The 23,410-nt window shown below is 37.9% G+C and overlaps 1 protein-coding gene across 21 annotated transcripts in view; it reads left to right on the top strand.

The window, feature by feature from the left end:
• The window catches only part of LOC106877601 (ubiquitin carboxyl-terminal hydrolase 45), a 78,282-nt gene that overhangs the window by 41,535 nt on the left and 13,337 nt on the right, over window positions 1-23,410 (top strand). For 11 of the 21 annotated variants that reach the window (XR_016238006.1, XR_016238005.1, XR_016238004.1 and 8 more), the window contains 8 exons: window positions 51-98; window positions 1,002-1,163; window positions 16,142-16,278; window positions 16,526-16,613; window positions 20,727-20,805; window positions 21,534-21,622; window positions 22,407-22,463; window positions 22,685-22,834. Coding sequence is in view for 17 of the 21 variants with exons in the window: in XM_089339914.1 (XP_089196040.1) it covers window positions 51-98; window positions 1,002-1,163; window positions 16,142-16,278; window positions 16,526-16,613; window positions 20,727-20,805; window positions 21,534-21,622; window positions 22,407-22,463; window positions 22,685-22,834 (810 nt within the window). In the remaining 4 variants the exon portion in view is untranslated. Of the gene's footprint in view, window positions 1-50; window positions 99-1,001; window positions 1,164-7,504; window positions 7,607-9,721; window positions 9,740-16,141; window positions 16,279-16,525; window positions 16,614-20,726; window positions 20,806-21,533; window positions 21,623-22,406; window positions 22,464-22,684; window positions 22,835-23,410 lie in introns of all 21 variants that reach the window. The other 10 variants (XM_089339904.1, XM_089339900.1, XM_089339901.1 and 7 more) reach the window with 2 other exon arrangements.

Genomic DNA, 23,410 nt, shown 5'->3' with positions numbered 1-23,410 from the left:
TTGAAATCTTTTCTTTCCTCTCATATTTTTTCTGTTTGTTTTTTTTGTAGGGTATCAGTAACCTGGGCAACACATGTTTTTTAAATGCTGTGCTTCAGGTAAGAAATTTTTTTTCTGGTGTAGCAATTTTTGCTGCATTCAATGTAACTAGGCAGCAAGTTGGATAATAAGCATGAGAGACACAAAGACAATGGTGGGGATGAGGAACGTAGAGAGTGATAATAAGAGAAATGGACAGAGGGGAAAATTGTGTGTGTGTGTGTGTGTGTGAGAGAGAGAGAAAGAGAGAAAGAGAGAGAGAGAGAGAGATGTGGGGATCAGATTGAGATGGAAGAGAAAACAAATTGTGTCGTTTGGATGGATAGAACTCATTGGGTTGGGAAGGCAATCCATCTTAGAGAAAGAGTAAGTCCATGAGAGATGTTATCTCAGGATAAATACAACAGTAACTGGGCTATTGACTGTGTATATACATTACATGGAGGCGCAATGGCCCAGTGGTTAGGGCAGCGGACTCGCGGTCATAGGATCGCAGTTTCGAATCCCAGACCGGGCGTTGTGAGTGTTTATTGAGCAAAAATACCTAAAGCTCCACGAGGCTCCGGCAGGGGATGGTGGCGAACCCTGCTGTACTCTTCCACCACAACTTTCTCTCACTCTTTCTTCCTGTTTCTGTTGTACCTGTATTTCAAAGGGCCAGCCTTGTCACACTGTGTCATGCTGAATTCCCCCTGAGAACTACGTTAAGGGTACATGTGTCTGTGGAGTGCTCAGCCACTTGCACGTTAATTTCACGAGCAGGCTGTTCCATTGATCGGATCAACTGGAACCCTCGACGTCGTAAGCGACGGAGTCCCAACAACAATACATTATGTATGATACATAGATCGTTGTTTTAATTAAATGCTGCCTCAGTTGCATATTCCAAATTATAAATTGCCATGTCAGTATGGAAAGGTAATGGTTAGTGTATTTCATTTCCCTGTTTCTTCTACTTTCAGAACTTGAGTCAAACCCATGGTCTGGAAACCATTTTAAAAGATGTCAACAAGAAAAATGCTTTGAGACTTCCTGGTTGCCAACCAATAGAAACAGATAGTTGCTCGGATATTTCAGACGACAATTCCGATGAGGAAAATTCCAAAGATAACACACAGCGAATAGTATGTAATTTTTCTATTGTTATTTGGGATATTTACAGTGTTTTTTTTTTTAACACTGGAACAAAAAAGCAAAACGTTTTTGAAGATTTCCTTACAGCCAACCATTGCCTCTGTTTTGTCTGGCAGTTAAATTACTTCCCTGACAAATCAGTGATCTGTTTTAATGATGTTGTGGTTGTTTAGCCACATTCTAATTAAAACAAAGTTTCTAAATATGATACCTGCTAATTGTTGTTTTTGTTTAGTGTCTGGTCAGCCTAGCAGACCAATTATCAAAGCATTCCAGCCATGACCATTCCCTTTTATTTTTCAGACAGTCTATATATTCATGACTACATATTACGTAGTGAGTCTTTCATGCTTAACTTTTTTAAGACAGTAAGATATGGTATGAAGGGAGATTTGGCTGCTATTTTTAGCAGGTCATTGGCTTGACATCTGCAAATTGCTATATTCTGTTAAAATCTACTGTTTGCTTCATCTATTATTATTATTATTATTATTATTATTATTATTTAATATTATATTCTTAACATTTCAGTTCTTGTTTTTTGGTGGATTTTTTTCTCTCAACAACACCAGTTTTTGTCAGAGATGAAGAAAATTTTTCAATAAGAACCAACTTAGAACTATGTTTTAGAAATGCTCCAACCATTCCTAAAATGCATAATTTTTCTTCTTCAAACAGTCAACCATCAGGAGCTAAATTCCTGGTGAGCTGCATCCAAGACTGAGTACTAACAACTCCTGGTTGTAGTAATTTCGTTTCACTCCACTTGCATAGTTTAGTGCCGTTAAGGCTTATTTGTCATGCACTCTCATTCCATATTCTTCACTTAAGAATCTTTGTGTGTTTATAATAACTTGATATCATTTAATCTTATTCCAAGGTGGTGAGTGGCAGAATTGTTAACTTGCTGGATAAAATGGTTGGTTAGCAACATTTCTTCCAGTTGTTTATGTTCTGAGTTCACCCTTCATCCTTTTGGGGTTTATGAAATAAAGTACCAGTCAAGTACTGGGGTCGGTGCAATTGACTTGTCCCCTACTCTCAAATTTGCTGACCTTTCACCCTGCAACAGACGAATGTCCCATTCAGAGGGAATGTTGTGATCTTGGTCAGTTATTTGTCATGGAAACCAAGTAACCAGCTTATGAATTCTCAATACGAAAATCTTATTTCACCCCAACTCCTATAAACCTACTTTTTTGTCTGTATCTAATGCAAGAAATTAATACTTTTCCCCACTGAACCTTCGGTTTGCAAGACATCAGTTACATAGGGCCATTGTGTGGACACTGATACATCTAAAGATGTTATATTAACATTTGAGAACTTTTGTTACGTTGTTTATTATCTTGTAGTCATTGTTAAAGTTTCATCATTCATGTGCAAATGTTAGCATTTGTTAAATAATCTCTCCATACGCTATTGTTGAAAATGAATGAAAGGTAGATTTTTACATGGCTGTGTGGTAAGAAGTTTGCTTCCCAACCCTATGGTTTCAGGTTCAGTCCCACTGTGTGGCACCTTGGTCAAGTTTCTTCTATTGCCCCAGACCAACCAAAGCCTTTGGAGTGGGTTTCATAGAGGGAAAATGAAAGAAACCCATCATGTGCATGTATATATATATATTGCCGGACTGGCCCTCGTGCCGGTGGCACGTAAAAAGCACCCACTACACTCTTGGAGTGGTTGGCGTTAGGAAGGGCATCCAGCTGTAGAAACTCTGCCAGATCAAATTGGAGTCTGGTGTAGCCATCTGGTTTGCCAGTCTCCAGTCAAATCGTCCAACCCATGCTAGCATGGAAAACGGACGTTAAATGATGATGATGATGATATATATATAGTGGAGGTGCATAGCCTATTGGTTAGGGTGTTGTACTCATAATCATAAGATTGTGGTTTCGATTCCTGGACCAGGTGATGCAATGTGTTCTTGAGCAAAACACTTCATTTCATATTGCTCCAGTCCACTCAATTGGCAAAAATGAGTAATCCTGCGATGGACTGGTGTCCTGTCCAGGTGGGGAATATATGAAACCGGGAAACCAGCTCTTATGAGTTGGTATGACTTGAGAAGGTAACTTAATGTATGTGTGTGTGTGTGTGTGTGTGTATGTATTACTGTCTCTTTGTATTGACATTGCATGGTGGTTGTAAATGAATGTCACTGTCATACAAGCAGTGTCCTTCATTTCCAATCTTCCATGGAAACACCTGGTTATGGGGAACCTTGCTGAGAAACAGGTGTGGGTTGGTGACAGGAAGGGCATCCAGCTGTAGAAAATTCCACCTCAACAAAATTCCACCTGACCTATGCTTGCATGGAAAAGTGGACATTAAATGATGATGATGATGATTTTAAATGTGGTCTTGTGGATAAAGACATACATAGACAACTGCATTGAACATCCTGGACAGGGTTCGATTCTGCCACAGGTCTGCATTAAGAGATCCTTTAAAAATATTTCACTTATTGTTTTAGGTACCTGTGGTTATGAAGCTTGCTTTGCAACCTTGTGACTTTGGGTTCAATCTCATTGTGCAGCACCTTACTATAGCCACAGGCCAACCTATGTCTTGTGAATGAATTCAGCAGGAGACTGTGTAGAGGCCCAATGTTGTGTGTGTGTGTGTGTGTGTGCTTTTGTGTTTGTATTTGTACCCCCGCCTCTTAGTAACCGGTGTTGGTTTGTTTATGTCACTATCTTAACGGTTCAGCAATAGAACCGTTAAACAATAGAAACTGGTAGAATAAAGTACCAGAGTTAATTTATATAGATAAAACGCTCAAGGCAATGCTCCTGCATGGCCATGATCTAATGACTGAAGCAAGTATAAGATAAAATACATTTACACTAAATGCTTATATATACATATATATATATATATATATATATATCTACATTGGCACAGATACCCCTGGGTCATTAAAAAATTTGTTTTACAGTGACGTTCCCAGGCTTGGTCCCGCTATACAGTGGAGGTCCAACTAATGCCTTGTGAATGCAAATGGTTGATGGGAAACTGTATGGAAGCCCATTGTATGTGTGTGTTCATATCCTGTTGGTGAATCTGTTGCTCTTTTCTATCCCCAGTTGTTGTTTATAGTGTCTAATGTGTTTATGTCATATATTTATGAGGTCATTTATGATATCTTATATGCTTATGATGTCATGAATTTATGATGTTATAAATTTGTGATGTTGGAAATAATTCAACCACATTACTTTGCTTTGTAGAAATACAATGTTTGTTGTTTTAGCCCCAGGTCAGCCCTGATGGAACTGGCTTATCATCAAAGGGATTCTAATCATCACCACCTTGCTCTTTTCTTGTGTATTGTGTGTCTTGGAATACATTATCTTGTGTGTCCTTCCACTTTTCAAGATGTTTAGCTGCAGTTATCTGCCAATGGTTTGGTTGCTATTTCTAACAGATTGAGTAACCTCCTAGAGGCCTCTTCATTACCTCATGGTGTTTGATGTAATGAGGAGAGAAGTAATAAACAATTAACCTGTAAATCTCACACCCTGCCTAATTACTTTTATATAAACCTGACAGATTACAGGGATCAAAGTAGCTCTCATCTGGATTATCTCTTTATTGGATTATCAATCACCTCTTTCGCTGTTCTAATTAACATGTTGGTGAGAACTGAACTGTACTGTAAACATATGTTGCTGGACCTGCTAGAAACAGCAGCTAAATCTTCCTAAGTTACACCATACTAACTTGAAAAAAGAAGGATTGTGGTGGGGATAAAGATACAAAAACTGAATTGTTATAAATGGAATGACTTTAATCAAGGATGTGCTCAATCAGGTCTGACCTAGGGCTAAACAGTGTCATAGTTTAAGAACAATCCATATTAAGATCGCATACTTTAGATTTTTATTTGTGATTTTTGTTTCTTAGCTTTAAGAAGATATTTTTTCTACTCATCGTCATCAACTCCTCACTACTGTCATCACCACCACCACCATCACCACCACCACCATCGTCATCACCACCGCTATCATCACCACCGTCACTGCCATCATCATTATCACCATCATCATCATCATCGTCACTGCCACCACCACTATCATTATCATTATTTAATGCCCATTTTCCATATTGGCATGGGTTGGATGGTTTGACAGGATTTAGGGAGCTGCAGGACTGCATTGAGCCCCAATTGTCTGTTTCCACATGGTTTCTACAGCTGGGTGCCTTTTCTGACCGTAACATTATTGTGTGTACTGACTGCTTTTTCCATGTCCCCAGCGCTAGTGCAGTTTGTCAAGTAACTTGCAAGACAGAATAAGAACAGGGAAAAGATAAAAAGCCCCACACAGCTGAGCAGTGGGAAGTAATTTAGAGGAGGAGGTGGCTTTATGCCCTTTGTTGAAAGGCTTATATTATGATAGAGGGACAAGCACAGGTGTCTTGATATAGAAGTGATACCTGGCTACCCTGTGGAGACACAATGGCCCAGTGGTTAGGGCAGCGGACTTGCAGTCATAGGATCACGGTTTCGATTCCCAGACCGGGCGTTGTGAGTGTTTATTGAGCGAAAACACCTAAAGCTGCAGGAGGCTCCGGCAGGGGATGGTGGCGAACCCTGCTGTACTCTTTCACCCACAACTTTCTCTCACTCTTACTACCTGTTTCTGTTGTGCCTGTAATTCAAAGGGTCAACCTTGTCACACTGTGTCACGCTGAATATCCCCGAGAACTACGTTAAGGGTACACGTGTCTGTGGAGTGCTCAGCCACTTGCACATTAATTTCACGAGCAGGCTGTTCCGTTGATCGGATCAACTGGAACCCTCGACGTTGTAAGCGACGGAGTGCCAACAACAACAACCTGGCTACCGTACATTATATAAAGTTGGGTGGGAGTAACTTGGAAAATTATTTTATTGGGCTCAGCTACTTCTTAACCTTTAACTTTTTGTCTCAGATTATTTAATTAATATTTTCAAAATAAATACCAGTTGAATACTAGGGTTGATTTAAGTCACTGACGTTTCTTGTCCCTGTGAATAAGGGGTTGAGTAGAGTCACAACTTTAACCCTTGTACATATGAAATCATTGTGATTAGTTTCATTGTTAGTGTATTGGATTGGCAGAATTGTCAGAGCATTAAGATATTATTAAAGATACAGATTTAAAAAAGAAAAAAGTTGTATAAATTTATAAAACGGGGATTTTTTTCTTTCTTAAGATTGTAATTTTTCAAGCAATTAAAAGTCTTGACTGGTGATAAAAAGATCTTCAGATATTTACACCTCAATCCTATCTTTTGTTCAGTTTATTCCTGATTATGTTTGAATCTTTTATTCTTGGATGTCTCTGTAGAATAAAGCTGGTTGATTGGCATAATTGTTAGAGTGAAGAGAATCAGAAGAGATTTTGCAAAGCAATTCATCCAACATGTTAGGTTTAAATCCTGCTAAGCTCAACTTTGCATATTGTCCTTTCAGTGCTGGCATGGACCTTTTCCCCAGTAGGTCAAAGTTAGGCAAGCTGAAAAGTGTTTGTGTCCCCTGGAAAACTTCACAATCTTCTGGAGTAATTAGTAAAAGCATCGTACATGCTCCCAAGTTATCTTCCCTTGCAAGTGGAAGCTGTAATTTGATACAGAGCCAGACAAGATTTGAACCAAAGCTTCCTCCTCAATTGAGATCTTGCAAGTTACTTGATGACCTCACTAGTGCTGGTGCTGCATAAAAAGCACCCAGTACACTCTGTAAAGTGGTTGGCATTAGGAAGGGCATCTAACCATAGAAACCAGGCCAAAGTAGACATGGAACTTTGGCTAGTTCCTGTCAGAACATCCAACCCATGATGGCATAGAAAAGCGGATGTTAAATGATGATGGTGAGAATAATGCCATTCTGGTCCACTAGGTCACTGATGCATGTTGCTTAGCTAACCATTATTGTGGTCCACTAATAATATTTACATCAAGGAATAAAGACATCAGGTGATCACAGGTCAAACCAGTTAAATTGTGGTGCAAATGTGAATGTTGAAAAGAGAACATCTTCCTTGTCTGAAGATTAATAGTGAGAACAAGAAAAATCTTGTTGAACTCTGCTTGATCATTTAGGCATTTAATTTTTCACAGTTCTTTCTTTCCATCTTTTATTTTTTTCATTCTCCTCCATGCCTGTTCTTTGACCGTGTTTTCTTGTAAGTAACATATTCCTAAGACAATGCAAAACAATGTTACTTCTCTCCTTCTCTTTCGAATGGTGTTATTTGCTGCTTCTGCTGTTATTACTTGTTGCTGTTGTTGTTGTTAATGCTGTCTCTCACTGACCGTTAAGTTTTGAATTACATGCAGGCTAGAATCAGCTCCCTTGTATGGCGGATGTTTACAAAAGAACGAAGAAGTTTCAGAGCAGAGATTACATCAGGAATCCCTGCAAACGGCCCCAAAAACCAGGTCAGGTGGGATCAGCTCTTGATTGGCCCCTTCACTCTGTAACTCCTCTCTCTTTAAACTTCAGCTTCTACAAATCTTGTCCTTCATTTCTTCTTCTTCTTCCTTTTCTTCATTGTTATTATTGTATTGTCATCTTCACCCTCCCACCCATCTTCAACTACAGCTAATCTCTGTAAACACAGACCCCTTTCATTCTCACTTGTAGCTGTGTCACTTCATTTACATTGTCCTCTGGAATACCATAAGGTCTCAAACTTCCTGCCTTTTCTCCATAAACGTAAGGTTTTTCTCCTCAGTCAAAGTAAAGTGGTACGCTGGCGGAATCGGTGCATTGGGCAAACTGCTTAGTATCATTTCTTCTGGCCTTACATTCTGACTTTGCTTTTTACTCTTTTATGTGTGTATGTGGGGGTTCAATAAAATAAGTATCAGTTGAGCACTGGGACCAATGTAATTGACTGACCCTCATCCCCAAAATTTCTAGCCTTGTGCCTGTAGTAGTAAAATTATTATTTTTATTAAAAGCAGCAAGTTGGCAGAATTGTTAGCATGCTGGGGAAAATGTTTAGCAACATTTCTTGTGGCTTTGCATTTTGAGTTCAAATTCCACAACAGTTAACTTAGCTTTTTACCCTTTTGGGGGTTGATAAAATAAGTACCAGTTGAACACTGGAGTCGATGTAATTGACTAGTCCACTCCCCCATAATCTCAGACCTTGTGCTTTTAGTAGAAAGGATTATTATTATTATGCCAGTGAGCTGGCAGAATTGTTAGCATGCCGGACAAAATGCTTAACGGTATTTCATCCGTCTTTATGTCCAGTGTTCAAATTCCGCCAAGGTCGACTTTGCCTTTCATCCATTTGAGCTCGATAAAATAAGTACCAGTTGAGCACTGGGGTTGATGTAATCGATTTACCCCTCCCCCAAAATTGCTGGCCTTGTGCCAAAATTTGAAACCATTATTATCATTATTATTGTTGTATACAAGCTGGAAGAGTCATTAGCACACAGAAAAAAAGGGTTAGCAGCATTTCTTCTGGGTTCAAATGCTGCCAAGGTCAACTTTGCCTTTCATCCTTTCATGGTTGAGAGAATAACGTACCAGTTGGGTACTGGGGTTGATGTAATCGACTAGTCCTGTCCCCTAAAATTGCTGACCTGTCCCCTAAGATTGTCGTTATCAAAGGCAGTGGATTGGCTAAATCATTAGTGTCGGAGAAATTGCTGTGCAGTATTTATTCCAGGTTTTTGCGTTCTGGATTCAGATCCTGTTGAAGTCAACTATACAACTTCCCCTCCCCTCAAAAAATCAAGCCTCGTGCCTATGTTAGAACTATTAGGGGAAGTGGATTGGTAGAATTGTGTCGGACAAAATGTATTGCAGAATTTTTTCCTGTTGACTACTGGGGTTGATATAATTGACTATGCTCCTCTGTGTGTGTGTGTGTGTGTGAAATAGAGAGACTGACCACCATAATCTCCTTTTATCTCATTTCCCTCCATGTTTCTAATTTCTCTCTAAGGCTTTCCATCTTCCTTTTTCCATAAATTTCTCTTCATGCCTTGTTTTCCCTATCCTGTTTTTACTTTGTCCTATTGTTCTCTCCAATTGGGAGCTGTATCCCACCATCCAAAGGAATATTGCATTATTGTCCTTTGATAAAAATAGACTTTCTATGAAGTTTTTTAATTTATTTTAAAGAATTCATTAGTTCTTTTTTTTAAAAGTCTTGTAATTAATTAAACTCAGTCATTAACTTGTTTTCATCCATCATTACAAAGAAATAAGAATCTTAAAATATTTTATTTCTTATAAGTTCTGTCATCCTTCATGTAACTCAGCGGCTGAAGAAGATGGCAACTGTAACCAATGTCATTAATTTCTTTCTAAAGTAGGAAACCTCTTGTCTAACGTTCTTCCCAATCCTTAAATTATCCATCAACTCTACATGTTTTCTCCCCCCCCCCCCCCACCTCTTCTACTTCTTCGATCTATCTCTTTCTTTATAAACTTATAAGATTCTAAAACTCAGAATAGTTTTGTGTTGATTTTTTTTTTCCCTTTGAGCATTAGGTACTCATAGCACCTTGAAACCTTCTTACCCCCTCTAGGAACTACGCTCTGAACTGGTAAGTGGTTTTTATCTACCCTTTGTTTTTTTTTTTGTTCTTTAAATGGTTGTCTTGCCTGATCAGCTTAGGTGATTGTCTTTGGCCCATTGCATCCCAGCATAGCATCACTGATTTTTGCTTTCAGTATTAGCATAGTGTTTCTCTGACTTAACAGCCTGGAACAAACTACACTCTGGCAGTCGACTCGATCTTTTGTGATAGAGTTGGTGATCGACAGAATTAGTTTAGTTCTACGGACTTAGCCTGGTGTACTTACTTTATTATTATTTTTTTTTTTTTGTGAATGCAAACTACCAACTAGCCTTTCTACTAAAATGTTAAGTCTATCAATTTTTTCTCAAAAATAAATTGTTAGTGCTTCTTCTTGGCTGAAGACAGTTGAACTGATATTAAGTGATTTGAAGATCAAATTATTTCTTTAGGAATCCAGGACTCTTTAAATAAATAAATAAACAAAATCTTCAAGTAAATAAAACTTAAATTTTGGTAAATTCTTCAGTGGAATTTCCACTTCAAATTTCAAAACAACTGATTGCAAAGTTTATTGATCATATATTGTAGCAAGATTTCCAAAAAAAAAAAAAAAAATTCTTGTGCTATCCTGCAACTTCCTTTCAAGTTAAATAGTTTTATAAATGTTGTTAGTATGAAGTTGGTAGTATTTGTGGCATCATTTGGTAGAATTAGTGTTTCATTATAGCCATATCTTAGTAGTTCCATCATCTATGGACCTGTGTGTATGTGTGTATGTATGTATGTCTATAGTTGCACCTATATTTCAAACTTAGTCACGTTAGTATTGTCTATACTGTGAAACAAAATTAGCTTCCTTTATCAGATTTTGTTTACAGGTTCACAAATTTTGGAAGGAAACAAAACAAAACCATTCCAACAAAAAGACTGAAATAGTGAAGTAACAATCAATATTTTAGATTGTTATTTCACAACATTAACATTTAAGTAATGGCTACTTCATCTCAACCAAACTGCTCATTTTTATTATTATTATTTTTGAAGCTGCATCAGCCTAAATTTTTAGGCTTTTCTTTATATTTTGTTGTGATTTTAATTTTGTTTTCTTTTCAGTGAAGTTGCAATTGTTTTTATTCAAATATTTTTTTTTTTCCAAATTGCAAAATTTCTTTAAACGAATTTGTCTTTTTAACTGATTGCCTTTTTTTTACTTTACTTTTATCAATAAATCCTGCAGTTGATATCAGTGTTTCTTATTTTATTTTTTATCTTCATCAGCAAAAAAAATCAAAAAAAACAACAAAAAAAAGCCCAAGCTACAAATTGTTGCTATTTGTGTGTTTTTAGATTGTTATAGTCTACACAAATTTCTCTTTTTATTTGCCACCAGTTTCTTCTGATTTTTGGCTTTGATGTCAACCTATGCTGTTATGAACTCCATCTTCTGAGATGAGATGAGCAATGATGTGTCTTTTTTTATAACGCTGACATTATTCAAACAATAATAATAATAATAATAATAATAATGTTGTTGCCTTGTTTGTTTGCAAGTTCATAATTATGAGAAAAGCACCAAAGCAAAATAACATGCCTCACTTTATTTCATTGTTTCTTTTTTCTCTGTGTATTAATATATATATATATATATATATATATACATATATATATATAATGTGTGTGTATGCACATATATGCGTGATGTATATCAATACACTGTCTATTTTTGCTTTGAACAAATGTAATTTTCCTTTGTGGATCTTAAAGGTTGTATTGTTTTTGTTAGTTTCTCTCTCTTTCTCTCTCGTATATAGCCATGTATCTTCTCTATAGTAAGACCCCTGTTCTTATCCCTCTGTCAGACTTTAAACTCTCAACACTTTGCATAAAACTACCTTTGCCCTCTCAAATACTCCCTCCTTCCACACACTCTTAGTTAAGGGGGGCTTTCCTTCTTCCTAGTTTTTTGTCTGTCTCGCGAGTTATGTGACAACCTCTTTAGTGCTGGTGACATAAGAAAATCCCCAAATACACTGTAAAGTGGTTGTGTTTGGAAGGGCATCCAGTTGTAGAGACCATGCCAAAACTGACACTGGAACTTAGTGCAGCCTTTTTGCTTGCCAGATCCTGTTCAAACCATCCACCCTTTGCCAGCATGGAAAAATGGATGTTAAATGACGACGACAACGATGATGGTGATATATGTGACTTCTGTCATTGAAGGTTGATTGTGCATCTGCACAGATATGTGTAAGCCTTGAGCAAGCTTTTTTTTCTGGAAGACAGGTATGCAGATCTTCCTTTTCCACAAATATTGGTGTTCATCCAAAAATGGTCATTGCTGGCATTGCTGTCTGAACAGTTGGAACCAGAAGGTATCTGGGCCCTGACCTTTTAACAGTTTTGTTACTCCACTGGCCTGGATTCTTTTATCCTTTTACTGGTTTTCATGAGGCACTGATGATGGTGTTTTGTTTTAAACAATTCTCAGAAGAATAAAAGACAATGTTGGACTCAGTGAGGTTGAGAGAAATACTGTTAGCAATTCTGTCAAATGGTCTGATGGAGCTGGGTCTTCCTTCTGTTGCTGTGTGTTTATTGATTGTTGCTGCTGTTGTTTTTACAAGTGAGCATGGGAAACTCAGAATAGCAACTGGAGAGGGCAGGGGAGCCGCAGCTTTGAATGCACACACATACAAACCATACATACACTGACACAAAAGAATACACATTCCCAATGCAAAGTGAAAGATTGAAAGAAAAAATAGCTCAACAAATGTCTGTCTGTTTGTCTATCTATCCATCCATAGATAGATAGATAGACATGAAATGGGTGTGCGGGTACATATTTGAATTGTATGTGTGACTCTCCCTCCTTCTCTCTCACTTGTTCTCCTCTCTCCCTCCCCCTCACCGATTCTCTTCTCTTTAACTGCCTTCCTTCTCACACTACTAAATTATCAACATAAATTTTAAAGTTATCCCCTCTCCCATTCACAAAACTTCATTTTTTCCAGGTATTCAACTGTTTAACCATCACATTATCAACTCTTCTAAAAAAAATTGTCATAAGTTTTCTTCAGGTGTGTGGAGGTGCAATGGCCCAGTGGTTAGGGGAGCGGACTCGCGGTCATAGGATCGCGGTTTCGATTCCCAGACCAGGCATTGTGAGTGTTTATTGAGCGAAAACACCTAAAGCTCCATGAGGCTCCGGCAGGGGATGGTGGTGAACCCTGCTGTACTCTTCCACCACAACTTTCTCTCACTCTTACTTCCTGTTTCTGTTGTGCCTGTAATTCAAAGGGTCAGCCTTGTCACACTGTGTCACGCTGAATATCCCCAAGAACTACGTTAAGGGTACACGTGTCTGTGGAGTGCTCAGCCACTTGCACGTTAATTTCACGAGCAGACTGTTCCGTTGATCAGATCAACTGGAACCCTTGACGTCGTAAGCGACGGAGTGCCAACAACAACAACATGTATATGTATCTATGTGTGTGCTTACATTTTAAAGTTACTTACCTGAGTAGTTTTTTTCCCTGTCAACAAGTTATCCATTTACTTCACACCTTCATAGACATGTGAAAATAAAAATTCCTTATTTGAAAAATTGGTAAGGGTTAGTGACAGGAAGAGCATCTAACTATACAACAATCTGTCAGTAGTATATCCATCTAACCCATACTGACATGGCAAAATGGATATAAACCAAATAAACAAATATATATGTGGCTGTTTTAACATCCGCTTTTCCATGCTCTTATGGATCAAATGGAGTTTATTTATGCAGAATTTCTACAACCAGATGCCCCTCCTGTCACCAACCCTCACCTGTTTCCAAGTGAGGCAATATTTCTCTATGACAATTCATTTTTTCACTGAAGATTGGAAATGAAGGACTCTGCTTGCATGACGGTGGCACTTGTTTACAACTCTCCTGAAATTGTCAAGGCAACGTGATAGTAACACACACACACACATGATGGGCTTCTTTCAGTTTCCATCTCTGAAATCCACTCACAAGGTTTTGGTTGGCCTGGAGCTATAGTAGAACATACTTGCCCAAAGTGCTATGCAGTGGGACTGAACCTGGAACAATGTGGTTGGAAAACAAACTTCTTACCATGCAACCACTCCTGCACCCTATATATATATATATATATATATATATATATATATATACATATAATAATATTAGGGACAAAATCCAAAATTACAGGTAAAAACTCAATTAAAATCAATTTATAAAAAATTAAAATTAAATTGAGCTTTATAGATTAAAATATATATAAAAATATATAGTTTTAGGGAAAAGAACCAAGTTTCAAGAACTCATCAATGAAAATCCATAATATAAAACAAGGTAAATATCATAAGATATTTCTCATTTATTATGCTTTTAATTGTTAATTTTTCTATATGTGATAGTGGATTTTCATCGATGAGTTCTTGAAACTTGGTTCTTTTCCCTAAAACTATATATATATCTATATCTATAAAAGAGAGGATGTGTGTGTGTGTACGTGAATGTAGTTTATGCACGTCCACAAATTAGCACGCATGTCGCTCCAATTTTAGGAGGACATTGTTCATGACCCTATCTGTGATTTTGACAACTTTTTCTCTCAGAGGCACCCGCGTATAACTGTAAAAATCGATAAACTTTTACCAATTTTGAAGTTTGTTGACATGGTGAAATCAAATCTGTGCGTACGCGCGTGAAGGAGAGAGAAAGAAAAAAAGGAATAGTGAGTTTGTGACAAGGGGAAAAATAGAGAGTTTGCCAAGCGTCTAAAAAAAAAAAAAAATGAAAAAGTGGATGAGGGAGACAAAGCGGCTAAGGAAAAAAAAATTTCTCTCACCAAGACAACGTCTAACAAAAAAAAAAAAAAGGAATGAACAAGAGGAAGAGGAAGACAGCATATTACGAAAGAAAATGTAGCTAAGGAAGACAGAGTAAAATGCATTTTTTTTCTTAAACATGAGATATAGTTTCAAATATAAGATGTTTTTGAAAGACACTATATTCTATAATACGATTATATATACTTTCTCACATAACAATTAAAATATATTTATTTAAAATCATTTATTTATTTTAAATCGTTCATCTTTCTCCCCCCCCCCCCCCCTCTCACTCTCACACATACGCACATATACTACTTTGGGAGCGAAAGAGTTTTGTTTATATTTCACAACTATGAAACAAAAACGTATGTAACAATTTGTCAGTCACCCCCCCCCCCCCGTTTTTCGGACCACAAAAAGGGTTCGGTAATTTTTCAGATTAACACCCGCACGATTTCCACTAGGGTGTTATGGTTAGGATTAGGATTAAGGTTAGGGTTACGGTTTTAGGGTCAGAGTTAGGGTTAGGGTTAGAGTTAACCTAGAAGGGACAGGCCCCTTATTTTTTGGTTAAGGTTGTTGGTAAGCTTTCCTAAGTTACTCCAATCCAGATCCCCAATCCAAACCTTCAGATCAACCTTCTCCTATACAGATCTCTAATGCAACATTTAAAAAAAGAGTCAATGAGTGAAAATAACCAATAAACCGATTCCTTATGGGATTTCCCAATCAAATTGCCAGCAAACCATTTTCAGCCAAACCAATTTCAACGGATTTCGCTCAAATCTGATGTCGATGTTACTTATTTTGGTTTGAAATAAAGCACTTAATCATTTAATAATCCTAGCTTAATCCCGAGCAGCGCCGGGCTATACTGCTAGTTATATATATGTACTTAGCCACTTTGTCTCCCTCTTCCACTTTTTCATTTTTTTTTTTTTTTTTAGATGCTTGGCAAACACTCTATTTTTCCCCTTGTCACAAACACACTATTTCTTTCTTTCTCTCTCTCTTTCTTTCTTTCTCTCTTTCTTTCTCTCTTTCTTTCTCTTTCTTTCTTTCTTTCTCTCTCTCTTGCTCTCTCTCTCTCCTTCACGCGCGTACGCACAGATTTGACATCGCCATGTCAACAAACTTCAAAATTGGTAAAAGTTTATCGATTTTTTACAGCTATACGCGGGTGCCTCTGAGAGAAAAAGTTGACAAAAACACAGATAGGGTCATGAACAATGTCCTCCTAAAATTGGAGCGACATGCGTGCTAATTTGTGGACGTGCATAAACTACATTCACGTACACACACACACACACACACATCCTCTCTTTTATAGATATAGATGAACCACCGCTCAGTGACGGCCTGATCCCTTCTCCATCGAGTGAGCGAGGAAACTATTATAACAATTCCCTCTCCCCATAGGATGTATGTATTTTTTAAAAAAAGGAAAACTAAACAAAGAAGCTTACTTAAGCTGACGATGTTGTTTCAGGGTTTTTTTTTTTTATATACATATTCTGCTGGCTGTTGGTTTTTTCACAAATCTCTCTCTCCTCTACATATGATGCTTTCTTTCTATTTCAGCCTCCTATTGACATTGTCATCACAGATGCTGGGCCACTCACGCGGTCGCTCCTTAAATTCTTACACGATATGTCAAATTCTTCTTCAAACAATTCTGTCATCCATCCCGACATCCTTTTTGGCCAGATTTGTAAAAAGTAAGTCAGTTGTTTTTTTTTCCGTTTTATATTTTTATTAATTTTGTTGGTGATTTGCTGTACTTGAGATATCAAGCTAAGTAAAATTGCAGTATTCCATACATACAGGCTTGTCCTTTACAGGTGTTAGTGTCACGTAAAATGCAAGACTGATAGGAAATCCAAATTTTTGTAGAACATTCCCCTCTTCTACCAGACTTCTGCTTCTTTTTATTTACTGAGGAATTCTTTATCTTTCACCTGACAGAGCTCCACGTTTCAAAGGCTTCCAACAACAAGACAGCCATGAGTTGCTTCATACTCTTTTAGATGTTATGAGAACTGAAGAAATAGAGGTAAGTTCTGTGCTTTCTGATTCTATTTTCTATCTTTCAGTTGAAATCTCATTTTAACCCTTTGGCCACATTCAGCCCAAACACTCTACCTGTTTTATGTTCAAACCAGCCAGATTTGACATCTCACACCTACTCTAAAATGTCATTCTAAAGTATGGCACCTTGGGCAAGTGCCTTCCATTATAGCCTCAGGCTGACCAAAGCCTTCTGAGTGGATTTGGTAGATGAAAACTGAAAGAAAGCCATCGTATATAACACACACACACACACACTCACATTCACCAATGTGTGTGCCTTTGTGTCTGTGTTTGTCCCCCACCACTGCTTGACAACCAGTACTGGTGTGTTTATGTCCCCACAGCCTAGCGGTTCAGCAAATGAGATTAATTGAATAAGCACCAGACTTTAAAAAGATAAGTCCTGGGGTCAATACATTCAACTAAAAAATTCATCAAGGTGGTGCTCCAGTATGGTTGGAGATAAATGACTGAAACAATTAAAGGATTTAAGGAATATCATTGAAATTTCAAATCTGTCAGATAATGCATGATTAATTCAAAACAATGTGCCTTACATTTGACAAGAATCTGAATTCTAAAAGGTTGATGTTTTTAAAATCCTGTTATCATTAAACTGGTAAAAGACACTCTTATTTCTTTATTGCACACAAGAGGCTAAACATAGAGGGGACAAACAAGGACAGACAAAGGGACTAAGTCGATTACATCGACCCCAGTGCCTAACTGGTACTAATTTATCAACCCTGAAAGGATGAAAGGCAAAGTTGACCTCGGCGGAATTTGAACTCAGAACATAATGGCAGACGAAATACCACTAAGTATTTCGCCCGGTGTGCTAACGTTTCTGTCAGCTCGCCGCCCTTTGGTAAGAGACACTCTGTGCCACCATGAGCATCAGTAAACCATTTCGTGGCTGTATTTCTAATGTAATGTATATTCCCAGTATATCTCAGTTACTTGTGAAAATAATCAAGAAATTTAGTGGGATTTAGAAAAAATATTTTTATCATTAGTGTTCACTTTTCCATGCTTGCTTCGGTTAAACGGAATTTTTAAGGCAGATTTTCTGCAACTGGATGCTCTTGTTGCCAATCCCTATCCATTTCCAGGCATGGTAATATTTTTCCAGGGTCAGACATGTTTTTCATGAAAGCCTGGAAATGAACAACATCGCTTGGGTGACAGTGATGCTTATTTACAGCCATTATTTTATGTAAAGACAAGGGGACATGCACACATGCACGCACGCACACACACACACACACTCACTCACTCACTCTCTTTCAATGGGCTTCTCTCAGTTTCTGTCTACTAATTTGACTCTCAAGGTTTTGGGTGGCCCAGGACTATAGTAGTGTTGCACAGTGGGGCTGAACCCAGAACCACTTGGTTGGGAAACAAGCTTCTTCACCACACAGCCATGCCTGATAATAACCTTTTTAATTTAATTTGGGCTATTTTAAAATGAGATATTTTGTATTAGCGTATGACAGTTTCAGATAGATTGGTATTAAAGAAAAGTTTAAGCTTCACCAGGAGATTTCAGAATTTCTTGAAGATGGTAGTGTCAATATTTAAAGGGCTGCAGCAGAATTTAACCCTTTAAACCGGATTATGTTTAATAATTGTGTAATTTGGTGTATAAAACTGTATTTACTATGAGACCAACCCACTATTGTAACTGTTATGTTGGTCCACTGTTGTGATTGTTGGACTGGTCCACTGTTGGGTGAGTCCATTGCTGCCACTTTGGGCCATTGGGCTATCTTCCTTGGCTGTTGGGCTGATTGGAGTTTACTGCCATGGTAGTTGGGTTGACTGGTTTGTCACTGTGGCTGTTCCATTATGGATAATACATTAAATATATTGACTGATCACTTATAAACTCGACAAAAGCTGTGGTATGTTTTGAACCTATAACTGACACAATCCTTAGTTCTCTCCATGCCATGTGGCACATGAAGCTGCAACATAATCTCTCCAACCAGCTCTGTTTTCTGCCATTGTTCTGGTTTCATCCCAGCTTCTCCACACTTGTCATTTCTTTTCCTTGTCAATGGTCCTTCGCCATGTGGTTTTAGGGGGTGCCCTGTTACTCTTTTTCTCCTCAGGCTGCCATATTAGTGTCACCATACAATCACTTCCTCGACACAGTCCTTACCTCCACTTAACCCTTTACCATTCACATTATTCTGCCAAATGTAATAATTTTTCATTCAAATTGTTTTTAATTAATTATACATTATCTCCTAGCTTTGAAATTTTGATGACGTGATTGTATACTCTTTTACTCTTTTACTTGTTTCAGTCATTTGACTGTGGCCATGCTGGAGCACTACCTTTTTAGTCGAGCTAATCGACCCCAGGACTTATTCTTTGTAAGCCTAGTACTTATTGTATCGGTCTCTTTAGCCAAACCGCTAAGTTACGGGGACGTAAACACACCAGCATCAGTTGTCAAGCGATGTTGGGGGTACAAACACAGACATACAAACATATACACACACATACATATATATATATATTTCTATATATATATATATATATATATAAAGTGTAGTATATTGCCACTTAAGTGTGGCTGACCCCTAGGGGTGGATGTTACTGTTGCTTTTAGTAGAGAATTAACATTGCTTGTTTTCACCTTTTCAATATCAGTGAAGAATTTCACTGGAAAAGAAGATATAAGTTTGCCAGGTTTTTGTCTCTCTCACCAAGGTCATCAGCTGTCGGACGCCGCCGAAGGGAAATAACCCTGAAATCCGGATACGTTCGTGCTGCAGATCGAGGTGAGAGGGATAACTTCCCTTGGCAAACAGGACACAGTCGTGTGTCGATAAGCCAGCTGGAGGAGATGTCCTCCTGGGGCTAAAAGCAACAGTAACATCCACCCCTAGGGGTCAGCCACACTTAAGTGGCAATATACTACACTTTATCGTGCAGTTACTGTTAATACTTCATTTAGAGAATTAACATTGCTTGTTTTCACCTTTTCAATATCAGTGAAGAATTTCACTGGAAAAGAAGATATAAGTTTGCCAGGTTTTTGTCTCTCTCACCAAGGTCATCAGCTGTCGGACGCCGCCGAAGGGAAATAACCCTGAAATCCGGATACGTTCGTGCTGCAGATTGAGGTGAGAGGGATAACTTCCCTTGGCAAACAGGACACAGTCGTGTGTCGATAAGCCAGCTGGAGGAGATGTCCTCCTGGGGCTAAAAGCAACAGTAACATCCACCCCTAGGGGTCAGCCACACTTAAGTGGCAATATACTACACTTTATCGTGCAGTTACTGTTAATACTTCATTTAGAGAATTAACATTGCTTGTTTTCACCTTTTCAATATCAGTGAAGAATTTCACTGGAAAAGAAGATATAAGTTTGCCAGGTTTTTGTCTCTCTCACCAAGGTCATCAGCTGTCGGACGCCGCCGAAGGGAAATAACCCTGAAATCCGGATACGTTCGTGCTGCAGATCGAGGTGAGAGGGATAACTTCCCTTGGCAAACAGGACACAGTCGTGTGTCGATAAGCCAGCTGGAGGAGATGTCCTCCTGGGGCTAAAAGCAACAGTAACATCCACCCCTAGGGGTCAGCCACACTTAAGTGGCAATATACTACACTTTATCGTGCAGTTACTGTTAATACTTCATTTAGAGAATTAACATTGCTTATATATATATATATATATATACACGACGGGCTTCTTTTCAGTTTCCGTCTACCAAATCCACTCACAAGGCTTTGGTCAGCCTGAGGCTATAGTAGAAGACACTTGTCCAAGGTGCCACGCAGTGGGACTGAACCTGGAACCATGTGGTTGGTAAGCAAGCTACTTACCACACAGCCACTCCTAATGGCATTGAAAGTAGGTGTCAAAGGCTGGAACTGGCTGATTTGAACATAGAACAAGTAGCGTATTTGGGCCAGATATGGCTAGTTTAAACGCTAAGAGGTTAATTAAAACATTTTCCTGTGGTCTTCATTAATTAACTTCTTAATCTTCTTGACTCACTTTTTCATTTCCTTATTCACTAATGTTATCACATATGTTGCTGTTCATCTCAATTGTCATATATTTATCTATTTATCTAGCGTGCTCACATGGGTATCAAGCATTATTTTAAGGTGAATTTAAATAAAATTAACAACAAAACACACAGTAAAATTAAAGGTAAGCCATGTCTTAATTTCATTTTTGCTTTTTTTATTCCATTTTTTCTTTAATAGATTTCATTAGACATAGAAAATAGAAAATCGTTTAATTTCTTTTATGATTCCTTCTTTTTTTTAAATCCAATATAGTAGCTTCATGTGATTCTCTGTCTATAATATCTGTATGTTCTTCTAGTTGGATGTTTCAGAGAATCACAATGACCCACTGTAGGTTTTTTGAGGATTAAAAAATGGCCCACAACAAAAAGACTCACGTGGTTGCATGGCCTGCTAGAAATAGCTGCTAAATCTTCCTAAAAATCACATTCTACCCTCTTCAAAAAAAAAAAAAAAAAGATGACAATAATGATGTCCTCATTTATATTGTCCTAAATATACTAAGACTGGTTGGTCATCACTGGGATGCCTTTATGTTGGTCTCCTGGATCAGAGCTGAATTGGGTTAAACAATAGCTATTGAGATGTTTGCTTACCAAATGGCAATACAGTCTCCCTTTAAAGTGGCATCTTGAAATCCTGGGATACTTTTGTTGTTCATGATGACTTAACTGACTTAAGTAAAATCTTTCTTTCTTTCTCCTTCCCTCCTTCCTCCCTTTCCCTCTCTTCTATTTCTCTCTTGCTCCCCCCTCTCTCTCTCACACACGCTACCGTTGTTTTTTTCCTAGCCCCTAAATGACATTCTTTCACATTATCTTCATTTATTTTCCCTCTTGTTTTCTGCAGAGTATTGCCGTCAAGCAAAGTACACCTTTATTGATCGTCTGTTTGGAGGCCATCTAATCAGCACTGTCTCATGTGGGGTCTGCCAACATGTAAGTCTTTCAACTTTCTACACTTTCCACTTAATTTTCTGCTCTTCGTCCCTGACCCTAACATGGTCTGTAATGTTGTGTTGTTGTATTCTGACTCCTTTGACTCTAACAAACATGGTGTGTAATGTTGTGTTGTTGTATTCTGACTCCTTTGACTCTAACAATATACCTCAAAGACTCTCATGTAATGTGACGACAAAACCTAGCATTTCTAAACAATGGTGGATTAAATTCTGCAAAGATGAATGAAAGAGGATTCTTAATTCTGAATAAAATGTCTACCCATTCCAGAGAATATTTCAAGAATAAAATTTGGTCCTGAAGTAAATGAAATTATGTGTCTTGCAAAATGATGTAGGGAGATGTGTAGTTTGGTGGTTAGGGCAATGGCTTTCAACTGTGGTTCCCAGGGGTGCATGTGGCTCTCAAGCATCCTTCCGGTGGATCTCCGACTGTCTTCCCACTATAAATATAATAAATTCTTTGACTTGTGTTATAACTTTTTTGGTGCAGCTCCCTAAAAAAAAATCCAGGTTTTGGATCTGGTCTGGATATTAAAAAGGAGTGTAACCACTGGACTAGTGTGTTATGATTATGATCACAAGATCATGGTTTCAGTTCCAGAACTGGATCATATGTTGTTTTTTTTTTTTTTTTAGCAAAACACTTCATTTCACATTTAACTGTAAACTCAAGAAGATATCCAACAAAACACAGATTTATATCTTTTACTTTCTCTTCTTTTCCTGTTTTAATGAATCCCCATTTTGTTTCTATCTTCTAGATGTCTCAGATATTTGAACCATTTCTGGATCTTTCTCTGCCTGTGATTGAAGAAAAGGTAAGCAGTCTGTCTGTGTGTGTGTGTGTGTGTCTCTTACACACACACTCACACACACACACACACACACACACACACACACACACACACACACACACACACACACACACACATTCACACACACACAAACACATTCTCAGAATTAGCAGATGAACTAATATCTCTGTTAAATTCAAGAAAATTTGCAAGAACTAATCAATGCTTTATTGATCTGTTTTTAGCCTCTTCGACCAAACCTGTCAGTTGGAACTAAGAAGAAGGATTCTGCAAATGGTTATTCTTATGAAACGGCACCAGTAGTGGAAAATGTTGCCAAGCCTATGAGTAAATATGCTGAACGCAAGTTGAAGAGACAGACCAAAAAGGAAAAGGTAAGTTTGCTGTTGTTGTTTAGCTTGCAAGTCAGCCCTAAATGAGGAGAACTGATGTGACAGTCCAGCTGTGACCATCCTGTCTTATAGGGGTTGTGTAATGCTACATTATTTAGTGTGCGTGTGTTTTATTTTGAAGACAATAATGTGATGTGAGAGAGATTTGGCCATTATTTTAGTAGGTTGAATGATTTGGCCATTATTTTAGTAGGTCATGCAATGATTTTCTTATTAATTCAAGACATCTGTTGTTGTTCAGCCCAGGTTAGCCCTCTTTGGAGAGAACTATGATCAGGAACACTCCAATTGTGACCATCTCATTTATTTTTGAAATGGTATTTGGAGGGTAACATTAATCAATGGCATTTTTTTCCATAAGACAACAAAATGTAAATTGAGGAAGATTTGGTTGCTATTTCTAACTTCAGTTACTGTGTATGTTCCATTGTCACAGTTAAGCCCAAGACCACCCTGATTGGGTAGATCTGTTAGAAAAAATATTCCAGCCATAACCATTCCATGTTTTTCAGGCATTGTGTACCTTAGACTGCATTATCTTAAAGTGTCTGTTTAAGA

Source organism: Octopus bimaculoides, chromosome 22 (genome assembly GCF_046866305.1).
Source record: "Octopus bimaculoides isolate indiv1 chromosome 22, ASM4686630v1, whole genome shotgun sequence".
Lineage (NCBI taxonomy): Eukaryota > Metazoa > Mollusca > Cephalopoda > Octopoda > Octopodidae > Octopus > Octopus bimaculoides.
The sequence above is the reverse complement of the archived record's forward strand: the minus strand, read 5'-3'. Positions and strand labels throughout refer to the sequence as shown.